Here is a 23,793-nt window from a genome sequence, read left to right on the forward strand (position 1 = left end):
TTTCAGACTTTGGTGTCTATAAGGACTTCATTTGTTTTTACAATTAACATTAATTTGTATTTGAAAAACAGTTCTGTTAATATCCTGTAACACTAGCGGGGATCATTGTACTGGCTTTCACTAGCACAATGGTTTCACTGAATACAGCCCTAAGTGTCATAGCTGAGAGGGGATCTGATTTTCTGTTTCCTTGGTCTATTCCCAATGCTCAGCCCATGGTACCATCTGTGGCAACTGTTCCTAAGCCCTACTTAGCCAAGCAACAGTTTGCTATAGATTTAAGTATGCCATCTAATCTAGGTCAAACGCTGAAGCTCTACTGCAGAAAGCGAAATACAGATGTACCACACTTCATTTGTTCAAGGACAGCAGCGGCACGTCCGAAAGTACTGAGTAATCAAGCGGTTCATATGCATACACAAACCTTCACACATCTTGACTATTGCCACTACTTTCAGCAAAGCACGACTTAAATGTCTGTAGACCTGGAACTATGTTATATTGAATATGCTTGAAAATTAGTGTGGAAAATGGATGTAGAAAGGAGGTAAAAAGTGATACATTATTTCAAGAGTCCTGTGTACATGTGCCTCAATGCACATATATAGATTTTGGAGGAAAAATCTACTTCCAGTAGCAAGCTTCCTGTGCAATGCCAGATAGCACCCAATAGGTTCCTGTGTCTGAGGCAGGAAGTCAAGGTGTACTCAGCAAGCCTTAAAATCAATGTTGGCCAAAGTCTCTCGACCAAAGAGATGCTTATTGGACATTCTGGAACACTCAGTTTCATAACACATGCAGCCTCGCCCCATCCCTGTTTCCTTGGGAGAAACCCTTGCTCTGCTCAATGGGGCTTACTCCTAAGTAAAAGTGGGGACAAAACTGCAGCCTAAAAAATATCGCTGCAAACTGAGAATTGCATTAGCTAACATTGTGAGAGGAGGAACCGCACTGAGAGATCCACCAATGTAGCAACTTTCAGGATTCCTGAAGTTCATGGCCATAGCAGGATTAGCACGATGGGCAAAACTGCACATAAGTTGCAGGCTGGTTCTGGCACATTACACTGTTCCTGCTTCACAGTCTCCTGCTCCCTGCTGCCACAAAGTGGTAGCTGCAGGAACTTCAGGCATGCCTCAGCATGCGCCCAGACTGGGCAGAGATGCTATCACTAGACTACAACGTACCAAACTTTAAATAACTTTTAAGATCCTTGAGTGTTTATATTTTTAAACGAAACTCAATTCTAAGTAGGCACAGATAATTTGCTTGTTAAATATATGCTTTGATGAATAGCGATCTTTTTTAAAAATAATACTGAAAATAACACACATTACATATTTTATACTTAAACACGTTTATACCAGTTTCTTTTATCATCTGAGGGAGTGGGTCAGGTCAAGCTTCCCTCAAAACTGCTATTCTCACACATTTTCTTACACAATGGCTTTCTGGTATCATACACAAGTGACCAGATTTTATATAATGGATTTGTAAAAAAAATCAGCAAAGTTGTTTTTCATAACTATTCAAAAATGTATGAAAAATGAAGGTGGATGATAACAAAAACAACAATTCAGAGAGATTAGCACTGATAGAAGATGCTATAATTATATGGGTTATTTGAAAAGCATTCTAAGAATTATATACAATGGATCCACTGAAGGAAAAAAGCTTTAAGTGGTGATATATAATTTTTTTTTATAAAAAAAAAATCATATCTGTTTCTACTACAGTTTCAGAGGCTTAAAGATTCCTACCTGTTGGAGGAAGACAGTCTTTCCAATCAAAATAACCTGCATAAATGCCAGGTTCCAATGAGCCTACTATTGGATCAGCCTTTAGTTCAATGTACATTTCAAACAGTCGTTGATCAAGTTCTTTTAGTGAGTCCATACTAACCTAAAACAAAAAGGTACAAATATGATTATTTACAATAGTATTATTGTGTGTAAATCTCCTCTCATTTACTAAAAAAAGCCAGGCATCTAATACTTTTATAATGTTATACAATGTATATTTTGGAAGTCAATATTTCTGTTTAAAAAAAATGAACAAAGAGCCAAGCAGCTTCATAAGAAGCTGGCAGATTCCTCAAAGTCAGATGGATGGTATATTTTGCCAGCCAGAATAGTATATATTCCTTAATCATTCACTTGGACCGAGATGTTGTCCTGCCTGATAGGACATGCGGAAAAGCTTCTACCTATTGATTTCTCTTCTTTTTATAGAAACCTGACTGAGTGAAGACCCAGAAATTTGGTAGTAAGATGAAGGGCAGCTAAGAAATCCTTTTATAGGGAGGCTCTCAAAATGCACAACAGAGGACATTGGCTCCAATACTTCCCCAGCATGAAGGCACCGGGAATAAATTTGTGACAACCAAAGGGCAAAATTAAAAGTATGTTGGACTGGGCACTTATGGATGATGTGCATCAAAGCCTTTATTATATTCAATGCAGGTGAAGCTGTGCTGAAACAAGAATGGGAATAATAATGACAAAATTGTAACATCCCAGATGTCTATATAGTATGATTTTGAGTCCTAAAGACTAGCCATCAGACTTTGTAAGTTTGAAAGGAGCAAAGATTAAAGGATTCTATCAAAAAGGACACTGCAGGATAGCTCTATTTAGGTTTAAACCAACATTAGTCAAACCAATGGACAAGTAAGACTAGGTCAATATAGCTAAAAATCATGCAGCAGTACAAATTACGAGTAGTAAAATACAATAGAGATCTGGTAAATATAAATACTGATGGGATGGTTGCATTTTGCCTCTCATGCCAGCACATTCCCTGTCTTTCTTCCTTAGCACAGAGAACTAGGGCTCAAAGAAAAGGAGAGAGTTTTGCATGCAGGTGCCATAGTGCTGCACTATGTTATTTTTCTGGCACATCTAATTTCCAAAGGGCTGGAACAGGCTCCAAGAATAGAGGTGTGATAGTACATGTGAGCAGGGTGGAGCAAAAGGATGGGTGGTAGGTATGTTTTGCTACTTGGCTGCATGTTGGGGGCACCTTCCACTTACCCTATGTGAGGGACAAATGTTAAGGTTGAAGAAAAGGAATGGTTGAATGTAATTTACAAAAATATAGCCACCATAAATACAGCTGTTTAGAGACGCCTTTGTTGTGTCCTAGAAAATGGCAACAGTAGCAGGCTTACTATGAAAAGTATGCACACTTCTGTGTAAGAAACTAACTGTATAGTCCTAATAAGTCAAAAAATTACAGATTAAAAAGTAAGTTATCAATTTACAAAAAGTCAGGACAATGAGACATCATCTCCCGCCCACTTTTGACATTTCTCTTCTTTGTTAAGAAGCAAAACCCCAGCACTTGGCTGTGGAGTTTACTTTTAATATTTTTTTGTAAATGTTTTATATACCTTTGGAATTTTTTAATGCCACAAAAAACAATTACAACTATGTACCACAGACTAAAATTGTTCATAGAAATTTGATAAGCAGATGAACATGAATGCAGACACCTTCCCTATCATGAGCTCAAAAAGCTGAGCCTTTTTCATTTAGAGCAAAAAGAAGAAAAAGAAGGGGGGAGAGAGAAATTAAAGAGGTTTATCCAATTAGTAACAAAAAACAAGTATTATCTTTCTCAAAGCATCCACTTAACATACATTTCCAGCAGGTTCAGAACAAGCAAAAGAAAATGTCATAATCCAGTCCGTAGGGTAGATTTCTCTGACCCCATTTTTTCTATTGCATTAGCCTGATCTGTTGCTTATCAACAGATGGACCCCAACAGTTGGACCCCAATAGGCTGGTAGGCTTTGCATCCTAAGTCCAACCTGTTTCTGCAGTAGGGTTACTAGTTTAGGTCTCCAGGCTGGTTGCTGTCCAGCTGCCATCTGCAGAAACAACACAGATTTTCCTGACCAGCTTCTCTGTCTTTTTATCAGTCCTGTAGTTTCAGATCGGTTTACAACAGAGCATTTTGGCTTCATTCTGCAGGGATGTGGCTAGAGACTCCGGTTTATGTGCATTTGCTTGAAACTCATCTAACTTTACCTTTTCACACAGCATGCAATACATTTAAGGAATTAATTGCTACAATGATGCAACACTAGTCATTGATTCATTTTTTTTTACAAAGAATTGGACAAGTCGCAGATAGCAAATCTTACAAGAACCAGCTATAATTGAGGACAATGTAGTCTCCAAGTGCAGAAGATATATACTTCTGATTACCAGATGCTGAGGCCACACAGTAAATGGCTGTGCTCAGCATACACTACGCATGAGTTTCCCAAGGTATTGTGACTGCTGTCACTGAATATCGGACTAAATTAAATTTTGCTCTGATTTAGCAAGGCAGTTCTTATGTCAATCTACATATTTCTTTATGAATGTGGAATATGCCGAACTATGGATGTAGTGCATTTATTCTACTTAAAAAAATATCTAAAGTTGTAAGTCCCAGATATGAAATCTGACTGAGTACTTCAAAAAACAACTTGGTAACAATGTAAGTTAAAAACAACAACAAAACCAAATTCTCTAGATTAAAAAAAAATAAACATAGTTGAGGAACAAGATGTAGAAACTCCAGCATATGTGCTTCTGAGCAACTGCAGATTAAATTTCTATTCAGTGGTGCTAATCTTATTTATAATTTATTTTGGAAGCCTACTGAAAACTGAGACTGAAAGAATTGCGATCAAATACTTACTTGAGTGATTTTTTCAGCTCCTTGGAAGCCATGTTTCTCAAAGTGTTCAGCTAGGTTTAGGAAAGTGTGACGTTCTAGATAGCAGCAGTTGCTAAGCACAATTAAAAGTCTCCGCTCCTAAATCAAGGAAGATTTCAACAAGAAAAATGAATTAATGGCACAAGAGAGGCACACAGGTAAACAATTTTGCTAAGAAGAAAGCAATTGTTGTTTAAGACAGAAATCAGGATAAGGTTACAAATTATGGCCATGGGGCAATACTGAGACTTTAAAATAGAATTTTCTGAAAGACAAGTGTAACCTTAACATGGGCACCAAACACAGTATTCAGATGAATTGCTAACCTATTTGCATAGGTGAACCAGCAAGTCTGGTTATACAGCATTGTCCCCAACCACAATATTCTTGATGCAACACTGCCTACCTGTCCTTGAGTGGGCAGTGGAGTTTCTGTATCATTGCTATTTGGCTAACACTTCCATAAGGTAGAGGCCATTTTTAACTCCTCAAAATGTACTGCTAATCTCTCTTTGCCATAACTGAAGCTGTTTAACAGAGGTCTAAATAGGGGAGTTCGGAAAATAAATAGAATTTTCGATACGGCTTTCATCTTAATTGCAACTAATCTGTCCATAATAGCAACATTTAGCTTCCACCCAGACAAAGCCTTATATATTTGATCCCACACAAGGCCATACTTAATGATGAAAAAAATACATATTTTGATTTTAGTTCTATGTATGCCCAAATACCTGAATGAGACATAATGCATCTGAAAATTTAATAACATGGAGGACTCCTTTTGGATCTTGGGAGGGATATGAAAAAACGTGGGATTCTGATTTTTTAAATTTAAAATATACCTTCAGGCCAGTAACCAATTCAGACTCAACACCAACTTTTAAGTAGATGAATGAAGGGCTCAGAAAAGGTAAGAGCGATACCACTCACATCGATTCCTAGCAAGTATTCCTTTGCTTTAATTTTAACAACTTTCATTTCTGGATTGTGATGCAGCTTTTTGTTACACCAGCATAATTTACACTGGCACATATGACGCTAGCTTCCTATCATTTGGATTACTCTGCCCATATATGTGTATGTAATGGTAAGTCACACTTACCAAAGACAAACTGGAGTCTTCATGGATACTTCCAAATAAATCTGAAGATGAAACATCAGCTGAAAGACTGAAAGATTTTGTAAGAAGTTACTGGTGAAGTACTTGTTCTAAACACTTAAGAATGTATCTCTACATTACTAACTCAAATTGGGTTTACGCCACTTAAACCCAAAGAGAAACAGGTTGCCTATTTGTAACTGCGGTTGTTGCAAGTGGTCATCTGTGAAGTCAGATTTTATCTATGCAGTATGGAATCTATGCCCATGCAAAGCCCCGTTAAAGAACTTTTAAGAGCTTGGTGATAAAAGGTTTTGGCAGGAAGCCTGCTCCCACACCTCAAAGGACATGGGTTTTCACCTTCCTGTTCAAATTCTTTTTCTTCACTGTCATACAGGCAGCATCTGTAGGAATTTTCAGTTCCCTCTCTTTCAGTGGGTGGGAAGTGAGCTAGGCCTTATTTCAAATATAAAGACTGTGTGAGACTGCACAGATCCCACAAAGAAGAACCTGTAGTTCAGAAAAGGTGCTGAGAATGGTCTGTAAGAATTCTTAACCTCCCTAACAGAACTGAAGCTCCCAGGGAAGGAATGATTCTGTTTAACAGTATTATGGACCTGCACTTAGACCAGGGATGCCCAGAGTTTTTTCAAGGAGGGCAGGATTTGATGAAGTGAACACGCTGACCAAGGTTGTTGCTTTTATTTAGGACTGAAGTTGCTGAGCTTCTTTTAGGATTTTACCCCAGGACATATACTGCCACGGGGACTAGATCGACTGGCGGGCCAGATTAGGCCCCCGAAACAGACTTTGGACATGCCTGACTTAGACCTTTTGGAGTATGGCTGGAATACAATGGGACCTCTGGAGTTAACAGCTCATGAACACTCTTGGCCTAAGTCATGGACTGGAAACATGTGGCCCTCCAGATGTCAGATTTAAATTGCCATTTTCTCCAGCTGGCATAGCCAACAGCCATGAATGATGGAAGTTGTCATACAATAACAATCCGGGGGACTACAGGTTTGCCATCTCTGGCCTAAGCCATCATTTTAAAGTCTTTTGTTCAGAAACATAATATCTAAATTAAAAAAACACACCATAGAAACAACTCCAAAAACAAGAACCAGAACATTGGAAGGATACCAATAAACTAAGACTAGCTAAAGATGCTGCTGAATAGATATGCTTCAGTGTTGGCGGTTGAGAGACAATGAGGGAATGAGAAGGAACTCTGCCTCAGATGATTTCTCTTAATGAGAAGCATGGCACCCTTCTCCATGGGGAAATGGTATTTTACTCTTTGCATGCACATCAACCAGTAATGCAGGCTTCCTCAACCTCGGCCCTCCAGATGTTTTGAGACTACAATTCCTATCATCCCTGACCACTGGTCCTGCTAGCTAGGGATCACGGGAGTTGTAGGCCAAAACATCTGGAGGGCAGAGGTTGAGGAAGCCTGCAGTAATGCAACCAGAAACCACTTGTTGAACTTTGGAATAAGTAGCACACTGATTACTGCCAAAAAGACCACGACCAGATTATTTTACTTACTGTGTATTATCTACATCACTATCAGGCTTGGTACTTAGCTGTTCCAGGCAGTCAATGAATACCTGTGAAGGATGAACGGAGGGGGAAATCACTATTTAACACCACTACCTTGACTGTTAGGAACATCATTAGCCAATAGTAAACTCTCAAACCACATATTCATAGCGTTTTCCCCCTTCACTCTCACAACCTGCAATTTAACCAAATTTTAATGGCCTGTGTCATCACATTTTTTGTATTTTATTACTCAGACCTCTCCACTTGAGAGCTGAAATTAAACTAATAGAAGGTATAATCTATGACAACAAACCCACACTTTTATAATAAGTGTATGCCTGTATCAATGGTTGCAGTTCTTCACGTTTCAGTTGTGCCTGTTGCTAAAAGCAGGAACTGCACATTATGAGGAAAACACACCCCAGCTCTGTCTTTTCTTCAAAAGGCAAATGCAGATGGAGGATAGACTTGCAGGAAGAAATCAGTGGAAGAAGTTGTTTAATCCTGAAGCAGGCTTTAAATAGCACACACTGTTCTTGGTTGCACAAAGCAGTTGTGTATTTGTGTATCTGAAATGTGAACTCCTCCCTCTCTCAAATCTGCAGGCCTCAGTTCAGACCCCTCTGTTCAGCTACATGGCTTGGTCATTTGCAGCCAGGCCTCCCTCTTACTCATGATCGCCAGTTGTACATGGAAGAGGCAGGGTGCATGCAATTCTGAGTCAGGACTAGCTCTAAGGGAGCTTTGCACAACACAAACTCATATTTGAGACGGAAGAGTTAACATTCTGAGCTGCCTACTCTTGAACCCTCTAACCCACCCCTGACTGAATTAGACTAAATGCCAACTGTATGAAAAGCGAATGCTCTCCTCGATTTCTCAAGTATGTAGAATTCAACAGACACACATTTACTGCTTAGAGAACTGCCTAAAGCCACACGTTTGTATTACCTGCATAATATCAGTGCTCAGTCGGCACACCTCTTCCTGTATTTTTGGATGCTGAAAAACCTAAAGAAACAGAAAATGGCAACTGAAAAAAGCAAGCAGGGAAAAAACCTTTTAAATTAATAAGACAAAAACATGAGGACAGCATATTATGGCGATAGAGTAGAACAGTAAAATCTTAAGGCCAGACTTAGAACTTCCTCTTCGCTCTATCTCATGCCATTCCTGGTAATGTTAGAATGAAGAAAATGCACAGGCAAGGTGGAGTTATATGGGAAGAGCAATGCTAATGTCATTTTTCCAGCATTACCATTGTTTGTGTGATGCAGTGGCACTACAAATAGTATTTGAATAACCTCTTTACTTATCTGAATAGCATTATTAGGAATTCCTTATAATCCCTTCCATTTATCCTGAGGAGTGTGTAAGGAACAAATTATTGTTCTATATACGTAAGAGGTTGAGATGATTTCAGTGTCCATCATGCTATTCATACCCTTGAATTTCCCCAAACACGACCTGACATGACTTACGCTGGTCTCTCCAGGTTTGCAGTCCAGGACACCTTTAAGCGACTGCACAGAATGAACAATACACTGCTCAAACTGGGATGGCTAAAAGGTAGAGAATAAACAAGAAATTACTTCTGAAACCTAGAAATCATGACTGCAGTGGAATAGTCCTGGTTTCCAATCAACCATCTATTTAAAGCTCCCGCTCTCAATGTCCAGTCAGACCATACAGGGATTTATATGCTCGTTATATTGTGTAACAGCTATAGTGCCATGTTAATTGGAAGTCAATGTTACTATCTCATTATTAAAAATACCTTATCTATCCAGTTAACAATACAGGGCTCTCCTCTCCCCTTAACAAATCGCAGGCTGAGAAATAGTAACACAGCAAGCTTCAAGACTGAGTTGGAATTTGATCCTAGTCTGATATGCCACTATATTTTACTAGCTCTCCATATACTGATATACGTATAAATTTAAATAAATGTAATTGCATTTGCTAACATTGATCCTGGCTTATCAGGACAAGATGACTAGGGCATGTATCAGTGTTTTCACTGATATGAGGGGATAGAAAAGGGTGGGATTTTCACAAAAGAGTGAGGAGAAACGAGGCTACTTTTCACCAGCAACTCATGAATGGGGTTAAGCTACTATATCCTCATAACGCACCCATTGAAGTAGATTAGGCTGAAACGAAGACTAGGCCCAAGACCCCCCCCCAGCCAGTTTCATAGTGAGCAGGGAGTTGGACTTAGACTACAGAATCCATCATTCAATACAGATGCCTAAAGACATAGCAGCATACCCACCAAACTGGTTAGGCCTTCATTGTCCACCACCCAGTCTTCTTTTTCAGCTAATCTCTTTACATCTGCAAAATGAGACAAGTTTTTAGATGGTTATTTTTCGGTAAAAATAAAAATGAGGAAAGCCCTCTGTCTATCACTGTAGTGATTTGTCATCCAAATACATTGTCGCTGGTACCTTAAAAAGATGGCAGCAGCTTTATTACGCATCAAACATGCTTACAGCAAGGCAAGTCAGCTAATTACAGGCATGTAACAGGTTGGATATAAACCATGCTGTGTCACAGAGATTATGTGCGAAATAGTTGTTTTATGATATAACACTAATGCAGCATATTGAAGCCACAAGAGTGAAAATGACTGTTGCGAAGACCAATACTTGTAATCCTTTGCTGAATTGTCATTTCTACTTTTAATATGATGACACAGCAGTACACCCAGTTTACTAAAACACTTGAAAATAAGAGCATCAAATGGTATGCTTGACATATATGAAGGTAAAAATCACAAAGAGGATAACAACATTTAGGGGGGAAATCCAACCAGAAGGACACTTGTGTTGATATACACCCAACAAGACAGATAAATAAAGTGTATTTTACTACCTTCAGCTGTATGCTGTAATGTGATCATTATACAGCGAACTCTGAGATCCAAAATAAGATCCTGGATGATCTGAAGCATATCATTTGGTATTTCAAGCGCAGCAAGAGATTCATAACTAAGCCTGGAAAATGAGGGAAATAACGTGAAGTTATAGTTTTTGATGTAGTTCAGGTGCTAAGGGGAGTCATAATTTCTTGAGAACCCTAAGATTTGAAGAGAAGTAGGCTTAAAAAAAATAACAAAATCACAGCACCTCCCTCTTTTCTGTGAGAGCCACTATGCTATCATTATTCATCTGTACTGGGTAATTAATTCCATTCTCAAACTCAATACACTCTGCACTGCCTGGGAAATTACCAACTGCTGGCAAGGGAGGCCGCTTCTTCCTTGGACAGTGTGTGATCCAGCTGCTAAGCTCCCCTTCCTTGCCTCAGAAGACCTAAGCAGGTGTTGTTGCCTGGGAGCAATGGAAGATTTGCCTCCATCACAGAGCTGAGCAACTTCTAGCTGCTCAACTCCTTTCCTTTGCATTAGAGGACCTCAGTGGGAGCAGTTACCTGGATGACACCAGGGAAGAACAAGGATCATTCAGGAAATGCTGTCTGAATAATCCTGGGACTCAGCTATACAGCTGCAAATAGGAAGCTTTAAGTGTGTTATACCTGTACAAGCTTTAAGTGCAATATACAAATGTGACACTAGATGGCGATACGGAGCTATGCAAAATTCAATGTATTTTTCAAAACTTTTTTAAAAAAGCATTTTCACTGCATTTTTATATGTGTGTAGATTCTATCCTGGTTTCATATGGACGTAACAATTTCCATTACTGATCGGGTAGAATCATTTGAAGAACTTTAAAGAGCTGTTTTGATTGTGTTCCGGAGCTACAAACTAATATTTAAGCATTCTAAATAAATAAATATTTTCTCCTTATTTGTGTGTGTGTCACTACATGGTCCCAAGAAGCCTAGAGGTGACAATACTGATGCTTTGATAACACACTCTGGTTTTGTGTTTTCTCCCCAACCCCTAGCTAACAAGCTGATGCCTGATTCCATCTTTTGAGTACTTCCCACTTGCCATAATTTCTATAAATACTATTTGTCAGCAATCTACTCCAGTAAAGGTACTGAGCGGACACCTGGATAGTTGCACTGCTTAAATACCGTTTACACCTTCTTGCTTTTGCTCTCTGAGTCTCAGCCATCCATTTCTCTGGGTTGTTGATCTGGATCAGAGCCAAGCTGTCATAACACCATGACTCCCAATTGTTTGGCTTCACACAGGACCCACGACTGGGTCAGAGAACAGAGCTCACTGAAGCTTAACCCCATGTCACTTATCCCAATGCACACAGGTGTTCTACTGAGTTACCACAGTACTTACCTAACTGTCTGGATGACATGAGGTAACCATTGGCCAGAAAGTTCAGATTTCATCTCCCAGCCACCATATTCTCTCAGTTCACTTTCTCCAAGGCTGAATGGAAGCAAAGCACCTCGGATCAGTTTGACCAGGGACTTCATCACTTGCTGAATCATCATCTACAACAGGAAAAGGAAACATTTCGTGGATAAACACCGGAACATGTGTAACGTTGTGTTTTATGTAACCAGTTACCGTATTTTTTGCTCTATAAGACTCACTTTTTCCCTCCTAAAAAAGTAAGGGGAAATGTATGTGTGTCTTATGGAGCGAATGCAGCCTGCGCAGCTATCCCAGAAGCCAGAACAGCAAGAGGGATCGCTGCGAAATGATCCCTCTTACTGTTCTGGCTTCTGGGATTCAGAATATTTTTTTCTTGTTTTCCTCCTCTGTAAACTAGGTGCGTCTTATGGTCTGGTGCATCTTATAGAGTGAAAAATACGGTAATTCTTAAGACCAGGGCTTTTTCAGATGGAACTCACTGGAACTCAGTTCCGGCACCTCTCAGGTTGGTACCATTGCCATTAAAAGAGAACAAGGGAGACATTCATGGTGAGCCAACTGCTAAATTATTCTACTTATTTCTAATTCAATGCATATATCAACTAAAACAACAACAGACCATAAATGGGGTTTCTCCTGCTCATTCCCCCCTCTCATCCAATTTTATTTAACTTATGCCTAATTTGCAATAAATAGACAATGGAAAGGCTATTATGTGTATAATATGTGAATGTCCAGAGAATCTACTGCAGGTCTGCCACATCAGAGAGCCAATTCCTGCCCTGCCTAACTGCACCAGCTATCTGAAGTGCAAACAAATAAATGGGTGAAGCATGGTGCTAGGCCCAGCAAGGATGGAGAGCTCATAGAGCTTTAAAACCAGTATCTTCTTGATCGGGTGGTAGCAGCTTGAGTGCATTGAGGACTGTATGTCTCATTAGGTCATCCCATTACAATATATTATTAAAAATAAACCCCTGATGGTCTTCAAAGGTTTTACACCCTTCCACTTTGGGTGGCTGCACACCTACTTACCTTGAAATCATTCTGTCTTTGTCTAGCATTCTTCTTTGATCTTTCCATTTGGCCTGATTTTTCGGCAGTCTTGGGAAACAGAAAAACAACAACAGAGATACTACGGCTGATGGCTATTGCAAACATTCATCTGGAACAAATCAGCAGGTCTATGAATTTTATCTTAGTAATGGTATATGTTCAGGTTAATTCTTAATAGACAAAGTCTGATTAGTTTAAGAAACAGTAGAAAATTCATGCTTAGATCAAACATATCAACATGCCAGAAAACTTTGGCAAATTAATAAATCATAGAAGACTAATGTAGTAGTGTAGTAGTAGTAATAGTAGTAGCAGGAGGTTTCCATAGCCACTCTGGGCGACTTACAGCATATCTAAAAACATAATAAAAACACCAAGCATTAAAAACCTCCCAATACTCTTCAGATGTCTCCTAGAAGTTGTGTAATTCTTTATCTCCTTGACATCTGAAGGGAGTGCCTTCCACAGGGAGGGTGCCACTACTGAGAAGGCCCTCTGCCTGGTTCTCTGTAACTTTGCTTCTCACAGTGAGGGAACCACCAGACGGACCTCAGTGTCTGGGCTGAATGATGGGGGTGGAGACACTCCTTCAGGTATACTGGGCCGAGGCTCTTTAGGGCAGGCATCCCCAAACTCAGCCCTCCAGATGTTTTGGGACCATAGCTGTCAATGTTTCCCTTTTTAAAAGGGAAATTCCCTTATTCCGAATAGGATTCCTCGCAAGAAAAGGGAAAAGTTGACAGCTATATTTGGGACTACAATTCCCATCTTCCTTGACCACTGGTCCTGTTAGCTAGGGATGATGGGAGTTGTAGTCCCAAAACATCTGGAGGGCTGAGTTTGAGGATGCCTGGATTAGGGCTTTAAAGATCAGCACCAACACTTTGAATTGTGCTTGGAAACGTACTGGGAGCCAGTGAAGATCCTTTAGGACTGGTGTTATATGGTGCCCGCGGCCACTCCCAGTCATCAATCTAGCTGCCGCATTCTGGATTACTTGTAGTTTCCGAGGCACCTTCAAAGGTAGCCACACATAGAGCAGTAGTCCAAGCGGGAGACAACCAGGGCTTCTGTTGGAGAGGAGCACCCCAATGCAGAAGCCACTGTCAATGGGGTGTCTCAGATCTTGTGCAGACCCTGCTGCCACCATGTGACGACAGGTCCAATCTAGGACTCTTCACTCTACTAGCTTGGAAGCTGCCACAGTGAAGGGGTATTTTCCCTGGCTCCTCCTCCTCCACCACTACTACCACCACCACCTTGTGCCCTGGGCCTGCACAAGAACCAGAGCGGTGGATGCACTTTATCCAGTCTTGCTGCTGCTGTCCAGGGGTTAGGATTGCAGCCTTCACATATTGTTACAAATGAATGACATCTAATGGACAGTAGTGATGATAGCAAAACTGGAGTTTGGAAAAAATGCCTCTTTATTTTTTTAAATGATAAAACTTGTTGTCTTTCTTTTTTATTTTTAAAAAAGTGATGTTTCTAATATGGGTGAAACTAAAATGGCAGTAATGGAGTTCACATTTCCTATATTACATTCAAGTATACAGAGACAAGTCTGTCAGCTACAAAAAACCCTTTTCCTATACTTTCCACTTTCTAAAGTAATAATCAGACCCTGCCTACTAAGAATGAGCCTAAGTATGTACTGCCCCATTTAAATATTTGCTAAACATAGGAAGCTGATTCAACTCGGCCTGTCTGTATACCTTGCAAATTTTCAATATTCATTAAACCTGTTTTGCTTACTTCCTGTGTTATTCAGTCTAGACAAGTTGATCAGAGGGAGAATGTGACAGAGCAATGGATGACTCCATCTTTGTGCAAGGAGTTAAAATCAGAGGTCCTCTGCTCCCGCTCAACCCTATAGATTCTAGAAACACGTAAAGGTGCACCAAAGCTACTGATTCCCTTCCACCCACCACTGATTTTGCTGAATAGTTAAGCACCTACCTATACAGACCTCTGTGGTAAGTACCAACGGTTAGTTTTGTGTACAGATTCAATCTGTACACAGAAATAGGTCTCCGTTTAGCTACAAACCTTCTGTTGAAAAAAACTGAAAACCCTAACCAAAACGTGTGCGTTTTTAAAGAAATACAGATCACCCTTATAACTTCGAGAAAATAAATCACAGTTCCTTTATTACTGGTCGTTTCCTTTCAATCATTGCTCATCACTTTCATGACTACATGAGGCCCCTGTGGGGTTTTTTGTTTGCTTCTTTGTGCCTCAGTGTCTATGCTCAACTGTCCTTTTAGCTGTAAATTGTCAGAAATTCAGAACAGCCATAAAAATTATGGGCTAAGTGGGATGAAACCCCAAACTGCTTCTCTCCCTGCCTGCTTAAGTGTGGACTTCATTTTAAGGCACCCAGAAGTGTACTGGATGTTGAACTTTGGGTTCATATGAAAGTCCAGACGTCAAAAGTACTAGAGGAAAATAATGGAGGACCCTTGTCCTCTCAGAAGATGGGGGGCTCCAGGTTTGGGGGGCACAATATTTAATGCCCCTTTAATAGGTATGAGAACTCCTCCTTTTCAGCTCTCTCATCTGCCATACAGAAATCCAGGGTCAGCGGCAGTTGTGGCTGATCTTCGGTGTGGTAGTAGAAATAAGGTAATGAAGGGGAGCTGCTGTCAGGACTGACATGCAGGGGGACAGAGGGACCCAATCCCCTCCGCCATGCCCACCATCAAGACAGGGAAGGGATGCCAGAGTAGCAGGGGCCCTCGCTGTACCTTTGGCAGCTGATCAGTGTTGCTAATCACTGATGCTGGTCTGCAGCAGAACCAGACAAAAAAGGCATTATTATTATGTACAGTGGTACCTCGAGTTACAGACGCTTCAGGTTAGACTCCTCTAACCCAGAAATAGTACCTCGAGTTAAGAACTTTGCTTCAGGATGAGAACAGAAATCGCGCAGTGGTGGTGGCGGCGGCGGCAGGGGGAGGCCCCATTAGCTAAAGTGGTGCTTCAGGTTAAGAACGGACCTCTGGAACGAATTAAGTTCTTAACCTGAGGTACCACTCTATTAGGTTTATATTCTGCTTTCCTCTCAAACACTCAACACAGTATACTTGGATCTGCTTCCCCCTCCTCTCCTCCACCAAATCTTTCCTCAGAAGAGCCCTGAGACATAGGTCAGGCTTAGAAATAGTGCTTTGTTTGAGGTCGTTCAGTGAGCTTGGGGAGATATGAACCTCAATATCCCCAGGCTAATTTGATACTCTAACCACTAGACATATTGGATCTGAAGAAGTGTAAGGAAGCAGTTTCAATCCAGTTGCATTGACAAGTCTCACACCGGCTGTTCCAAGGCTCTTCATCTGTTTTGGCTAGCAAGAGGGGACTGAGAGAGTACAAAGCATGACTGATACATAAACAAAAGAAACCTGGAGAAAGATGTCATGTTCCTCAAAGAACTGTATACAGCTGAAAGTATGGGAAAGACTGAATGCCATACCTCACTAAAGAGGCTCCCATTCACATAAGAAATCCAGAGTTTCCAGAAGTTGGGGAGCTGGCTTACGACAAGCTTTGTTAGCTTTTCGACAAACGCCACCTGCTGAGGAGCTTTAAATCGCCAAGCTGGAAAAGGGGCAACAAAATCAGCAGTTAACTACTGAAGGATCATCGGTAAGGAATTGTTTTCAATTGTAGATGTGTCATTGGAATTCGTCTGCTTTACAAGTTTAACCTTAGGCAATTACAGAGGTGCTCACATCAAGAAGGAATTTTAACTGATTAACAATCATCTGAGAAATATGCTGCTATGAGGGGCCAGGACAGGATTCCATCATGGTAGAAGAAATAATCTGATTAGTTTCTCATAGGGTTCAAGTTCTGGTGACAGCACACTGTAAGGATGCTGTGAGGATGCGGAGAAAAAAATCATCATCATCAATCTACATAGCTCTATATAAAATTCAGACCACTTCACACAATTATTCTATTGTAATCCTTACAACTGATGTCTCAGGACGAAATTGCATGAAATGGCATGAACAGTATTGGATGCTTAAAGACACCTAGTGAGTTTATGGAAGAGGTGAGAAATAAGCCAGGAAAACTTCCTGATTCATGGATTTATTTAACATAATGTATGTATCACTTGATTGTAAGAAAACCTCTAAGCTGTTTACAAAAGGATAAAAAACAAGGGCACTGAGAAAGTAGGCATCTGCTTACGCGACCACACATTCTCCCCACAACCCAATAATCTGCTTCAGAGGGTTGGAGCATCCCCCAGAGCAGATTCTGGGGGCACACGGGTGGGGGGTTTGGGGAAGATGAGAAACCAGAATTCCTGTTGCACAATAAGATTCCCATTGTGCAAGCAGGCAGACATGATCAGGGCATCACACCAGCATCAAATTGCAACACCGGTTTCTCAAAAAGCAGAAGAAGAAATAAAATCTCAGCACCTACTTTCGTCACGACTGGACTGATTGCTGCTGCCTCTTTTCAGTGAAGCACTCCGACTGAGATGGCCAAGTGAGGAGGAGCGTACTTCACTGTCCAGATCCAACATTGGACTGTGCAGTAATGGATTGCCTGGGAAGTGGGGGGAGGAGAATTATACAGCTATTGGCATTAGCAATCTGTTGATCTGAACAGTGTTAAAACACACAAATAAACATAGCGTAGTGTTGAGGTCTACACAGACAGGCGGGTGCATGAAGAAAATGATGTATACTTTTCTATTCTTTATGATATATACTTTTTGCAAAGGGCACACCCATGCTTCAGAACCCACATGGAATTTACCTTTCTGATATAAACAACACTAGCTCATTTCCACTATACTTTGGTAGGCCAGTAGCTTTATGGCTTTTTGCTGCTCCTGCAACATTGGAGGTGGACTCCAGAGCATGAGCTGATGCACATAAGGGTAATTTCTATGATAGAAGTATAGAGGTAAGCAATATAGAATTGGGTTAGAGGCAGCATAGGAAATTTACTGCTCCTCCCTAGATTATGGAAGAACGTAAATACATTTAAGCAAAAAATGGAGAGTTTGAATGCTGGGGTTCTAGAGCATCCAATAATACAGTCTTTGATTAAATGTTGATGTTACGTTAGCCAGGCATGGCCAAACTGGGCCCTCCAGCTGTTTTGGGACTACAGTTCCCATCATCCCTGACCACTGGTCCTGTTAGCTAGGGATGATGGGAGTTGTAGTCCCAAAACAGTTGGAGGGCCAAGTTTGGCCATGCCTGCATTAGACAGTTGGGAAGGTGGAGCAGGGGAATTCACAACCTCAGAATAACTTTCAAAACATGTACACAGTAGTGCTGCATGTCTGAGCAATTAACAAAATGTGGTTGAGCAGGGAGGAAAAGCTATGTCACAAGTGACACCCACAAAGCACCAGTAACACCCGGGAACCCACAATTCACACTGCAGATACAAATGTTATGACTTATCTGGGAAATGGCTTTTTGCCTACTGCAAAATGCAACACTGGCTACTTGGAAAATGAAACCCGCTTTTGGTTCCATTTCTCTTGGCACTAAACACATGAGCTCACTATTAAGCCGGAGTGATTCACAGACCCTTAACAAATAAACCTAATTAAATTCAAAGAGGGATATGCAAACATTACTCTTGGAATCTTAATGCAAGCTGTGTCTCTTTCCCTTATCCACAGAAACCCAGAAACGCAGGCTCAGGTTGCATATATGTGTAAATAAACCATATACAGTGGTACCTTGGGTTAAGTACTTAATTCGTTCCGGAGGTCTGTTCTTAACCTGAAGCACCACTTTAGCTAATGGGGCCTCCGGCTGCTGCCGCGCCACTGGAGCACAATTTCTGTTCTCGTCCTGAAGCAAAGTTCTTAACTTAAGGTACTATTTCTGGGTTAGCGGAGTCTGTAACCTGAAGCGTATGTAACCTGAGGTACCACTGTATCCTAAAGATACCACAGTCTCCGCTGTACCTTATTCCAAGTAAACCGAACCTTGGAACCCCTGGAATCTTACACTGCTCAAAGATTGGTGGCATGCAAGCAATATTGAAGATCAGTTCTCCTGGATTTCCTGCAAAGATGATTGCAATTGGTTGTTGCACCACTGTCATTTTAAGGCTGCAAATGTAGAATGTGTCAAGTTTCTTTGTAAATCTGCTTTGACTTCTTTTTAAAGAAGCAGGCGTATAAAGGATTATGCTGTAAAATATGGATCTGTTCAGTCTAGTTCTGCCCTGTTCAGGCATTGACTGGGCCTAGCTGCCACTGCTACCAGGAAAAGCTTGTGCAGAGGACCCTAAGTGCCAAATGATGTGATGTGCTTATTCTGGTATATGCAGCCTTAGATTGGTAGAAAACATTATGATTCTGATAGGTCAATCAGCTGTTTTGGGACACCAGCTCAGTCAACCACAAAAGAAAGTTACAAATGTAACCTTTATGGAAATTTATTGCAACCTTAGTAAATCTATGTAACTCCTGACTGAAAAAGTATACTGTAAACAATTTGACAAAAAATATTCATGAATTTTCTCAAATACTGTCAATATGTTCGTATTAAACAGCACCCACCTACTTTCAAACAAAAAATAAACAATTTGGCAGCCTGGCCATTCAGTCCTTTATTTCATGGAGTGACTGATTTAAGCAATGGGTCTACACGAACTGTTATTTAGGTTAGCTGCAAAACAATATTTAAGAGTAAAGCTCAGGCACCAACGCTGTGAAGGAGAAAAAAAATAGTACAGAGAATTTACAAAAGTACTTGAAAAACACATCTACTTATGCAGATGTATATACTGAGTGTGGGCATTTGACCGATATTTGCAGAATGGCTTTTAAACGAATTAAATTAGCATTAGCGTAACCTCTCTTAAACAGGAAAACCAAACAAAAACAAACAAAAAGGAAAGCATGCTAATTATGATTTTTTTTCTTTCCCAACCCAAAATTCACAAGGGTATTCTAGAAACCCTATTGAAATTCTAAATGCTTTGAATCACTCATTTTACATACATATGGTTTTCACTCTGTTGTTTAAAACTAAGTCAAATAATCTGTAAATTTCCTGAAAATCACTGGAAAAATATAGTAAGACAAAACAAAACTGAAACATAATTATTCTGTTTGGCATGGCTTTTTCCAGGTCAAACGCTCTTCTTCATACATTAAAGCTATACATTACCCCTTTCTTTGCATATTCACATCAAAAACATTTTCCTGGCATTTTAGTATTAGTTGATTAAAAAAAAAATCCAGAATGTTTCAACTTGCATTGCAAAAGGAAAGAGTAAAAACTATGGGTTTCCCCCCTCCTATGTGCTTTTGATATTTCAAAACACATTTCTCATTTATGCATTGTAGCCTATTTCAAGTTCAAAGGATTTCTAGTAATTAGGATTTTTTTAATAACAATAAAAAAGATAGCTTAGTATACTGGTATGGTTATTTCAAAAAAATACACCAGCTCAAAAAGCGATCCTTTTGTAGTATTGGTCAAAACAGCTTGTCTGTTACTAGATTGATATGATGAGAGCATGACTACACCAAATTGCCACTCCTGCACTAAAAACAAAAAACAAAAAAAACCCCACCAATGGTTTGTTTATTCACCAATAATAGAAAACAGGGCAAAGAATACGCTCTTGTTCCACTAGAAACCACATCATCAGTTTGCAGTGGTACCAGGAAAAGAAAGTTTAACATGAAACTAATTTCTTAATTGGTTGTCTAGCATTACAAGAAAGTACAACACAGGAGCAGGGAATGGCAACAGCACATATACCCTCAGGACTAATGAACATCTGGAGCGCATTAGCAAAGCTGACTTTTTTCCAAGTTGTCCAGGAGATAGCGCTTCAGGACTACACATTGCAGCCAGGGGAGAAAATGAGTTCTTGTACAAATCAGCATTCAAACCTCACTCACTAAGAACAAAAAGTTAAAGCGTGGCCATTTAAAACCATGCACCGCTATTTTAAGCACTGGATGTAGATGTTACTATCTAGCTGGCTGTGTTTTCTTCAAATTCAGGAGAAGTTATTGTAGCTTTCAGACTTCAGACATGCATTGAGGGGAAATTTGGGGGCTCACAATCTGCTGGAAGAAGGTGTGTTGTGTGTGAAACACTCCTAAATTGCTGTGATTATTTTTTAAAAAATACGTTTTCCAAAACTAAGAGTAACGAAGAAAACACAAGACGCGTTCAAAATAACATAAAACGTCTGTGAACAATGGAGAAACCAACGGACCTTAAACAGAGCAAGTGCTTACCTTTTAAAAGGAATCTTTTTAAACATTTCGGTATACTACTTAAAATGGCGTTTAGAGAGACTGCAATTTATATTCTATACAAAGCTGCAACTGTGTTGGGAAAATTTACATTTGCACAGTCTATGTACAGGTTTCAATACAGGTCCCTGAAAATTAACGTGAATCAGTTATTAAGAGTGTGGCTATAGATAAATTTGCTAGAAGTCTAGGTTTAGCAAGAATAATAATTTTGAACTAGGAAGCTTTGATATTTTAAGAAGCAATGCACAAATGTTTGGTTGCAATTTCGTTTCCCCCAGAACATTTTATTTTTTCCAAAACTTCATTTGCACAATTCACGTTAAGCGAGACACGCGGTTTAACGTGGTTGATAAGAGCTAATGTAAAGTTTAGTTCTATCTGTTTTTGATTTTTTAGCAAAAACATTCCAATGAAATTATTTGTGATCTTGCTTTAAGCACATGGCTTATCCAACAGATCTTTGTTTATATAAAGGAAAATCCATCAAATAACAGAAAAATCAACTGTTACGCATAAGAGTCTGTACACAAGTTTATGAAAGTTCTACAGATATGTCACACAATGATGAAACTGCAGTATTTTCTTTTGCTTTGCACGCCATATCGTGGTCTCTCTTAACGGGTACAATAGTGAGAAGAAACACTGATCTATAGCTGTTGGATTCTCTGAAGGGCAGCAGACTTCCTTACCGCCCTTAAACACCTTTGAACATTTTTTCCTGTGCACAGCAGGCCCTTGTCCTGAGCTACAGCCCGACCACCCACCGTTGCTTGTTGACCAAACAGGCAGTGCCTAAAGCCTGCACCGACACAAGGAGGATAGGATTCCTTTCAAACACGCCACACAGAAGACTTTCAATTTGCCGAAGCAAGAAATTAAGGAAGTTCCTTTAAAATTAACTTGAATCAACAATGTATTTTTAAATGTCCTGTTTGTTCCCCGTATCTGTCTATATTTGGAAACTAAGACGAGCCATTTATCAAGCGCACATTAAAAAGATGTTGCTAATAAAAAAAAATGCCTTTCATTTATAAAGCTTTTTGCTATCACAACTGCCAACTAGTTCAGTTCACTTTAGAAACATTTTTTTTTACATTTAAAACAAATACACATTTTGGTATTGAACAAAGTGGTTTTAATATCTATCAATTGATTGATAAATGATTTTTTTTAAAAAAACAACAACCCCTGAGTTACCAGATTTTGCAGTGTATTGAAGTAAAACCTGCCATTAATATTTAGACTGTTTCCGAGTTCCTTCTTTTAGTGCTTTAGGTGAATGGTAAAATCCTGAATGTGCCCTCCTAAGAATTTTATGCATTTAAAATGTGGGGAAGCTCAGAATTAAGGGTCAGAGTCTAATCCACAAGAAAACTAAAGTCTTGCAGCAAACATCTAACATTAGTTAAACACAGAATAGACTTACTAAAATCAATGGGCTCAAGTTACTTAACATTTATTTTCATAGGTGTACACTGAATAAGGCCTTAGTCGGATATTCCACCCCCCACCCCTATGGTCAAGAATTGAAAATTATGGAGCAGTTTTGAAAATGAAGATAAAACAAACTACATATAAAAAGAAAAATTAGGAAAAAACCCTCCATGTTACTTTAATATTTGGACTAAGCTCTAAATGCTAGTGGAGGTGAGCAAGAACTGTACCAATACTATAGCCCAGGGTTTCCCAAACTAGGGTTTCTAACTGTTTTTGCAATACAGTTCCCATCATCCCTGACCACTGGTCCTGCTAGCTAGGGATGGGAATTGAAGTCCAAAAACAACTAGAGACCCAAGTTTGGGAAACCATGTTATAGCCAATACAAGTGGCGCACAGACTCATGCCACTCCTCTGGGACTCTGAGGAAGAAACTGTAGAGGAGAAGGCATAACCGTACATTGCCCTTGAACTTCATCATGATGTCATTTTTGAATGAGCAGTCCACTCATTTGTTCCTGATGTATGTATGTCTAGGTTAGCAAAACACTACAGTGAATGCAATTTAGAGCTTTGTTTGTTTTAAACAAGGCAACCTACACCTTCTGCCTCATATGCCCAGGGAAGGTTGCCATTTCACGGGCCGTGTCAGAAGCCTCCTCTTTGGTTGCACCTGCTAAAAGCTGGAGGGAAAGGGAAGAAATAGGATCCAGCTGCTCAACTGCTGCTGTACTTGCTGCTGTCTTCTGTTCAGCATGGAGGAGGTCAGCAATTAATCTGAACCCAATTCAAATTGCTGTAGAGCGAATTTACCCATACAGAATTAGTAAGACGCTGTGGTCAGCTTTGTGACAGTGTGGAGCCTATGTATGGCCTATTTTAAGATGCCTTGACATAGTATGGATTATACGATGAACCTCTCTTGGGTAAGCCCCAATGAAAAGAGTTGCACAATACCAAATCTATTTAATACAGAGTGTGCCTCTGAGCGCTGGTCGTGATTAAACTGCATAAAATTCAGAGGAACTGGAACTGGTTTAATTTGAACAGGGTTTATATAGACATTTCTCTGCAAATTTCAAGAACCCAGTTGACCAATACTGACCTTCGCTGAGCTTTATTATACTTTTTAAGATCTGCAATATTTTGGTATAAATGCACTTGTAGTCATGTCCATCCTATTTTAAGATGCGGCCGACGGAAGTAGGTAAGCTACCTCAAAAGTTGTGAAACGTCTGCTAAGCTGGCAAGAGTTCAAGAAGCAAATGCCAAGCTGCATAATGATTATTAGTTTAATTTCATAACTGATACTACATTAAAGCTTTGTCTGAACATTCACTGTTAAAAGAATATTTC

General features: G+C 39.9%; 1 protein-coding gene across 3 annotated transcripts in view; it reads right to left on the reverse strand.

Moving 5' to 3' along the window:
• Positions 1-23,793, reverse strand: part of EXOC2 (exocyst complex component 2) — an 85,116-nt gene that overhangs the window by 28,569 nt on the left and 32,754 nt on the right. For all 3 annotated transcript variants that reach the window (XM_083519143.1, XM_083519144.1, XM_083519145.1), the window contains exons 12-23: positions 17,166-17,291; positions 16,201-16,325; positions 12,708-12,776; positions 11,631-11,788; positions 10,241-10,362; positions 9,639-9,700; positions 8,845-8,925; positions 8,315-8,374; positions 7,367-7,428; positions 5,816-5,882; positions 4,693-4,809; positions 1,761-1,902 (exon numbers count right to left, since the gene is read on the reverse strand). In XM_083519143.1, coding sequence (XP_083375269.1) covers positions 1,761-1,902; positions 4,693-4,809; positions 5,816-5,882; positions 7,367-7,428; positions 8,315-8,374; positions 8,845-8,925; positions 9,639-9,700; positions 10,241-10,362; positions 11,631-11,788; positions 12,708-12,776; positions 16,201-16,325; positions 17,166-17,291 — 1,191 coding nt within the window. The remainder of the gene's footprint in view (positions 1-1,760; positions 1,903-4,692; positions 4,810-5,815; positions 5,883-7,366; positions 7,429-8,314; positions 8,375-8,844; positions 8,926-9,638; positions 9,701-10,240; positions 10,363-11,630; positions 11,789-12,707; positions 12,777-16,200; positions 16,326-17,165; positions 17,292-23,793) is intronic.

This window comes from Podarcis liolepis (assembly GCF_965112155.1).
Source record: "Podarcis liolepis genome assembly, chromosome: 8".
NCBI lineage: Eukaryota > Metazoa > Chordata > Lepidosauria > Squamata > Lacertidae > Podarcis > Podarcis liolepis.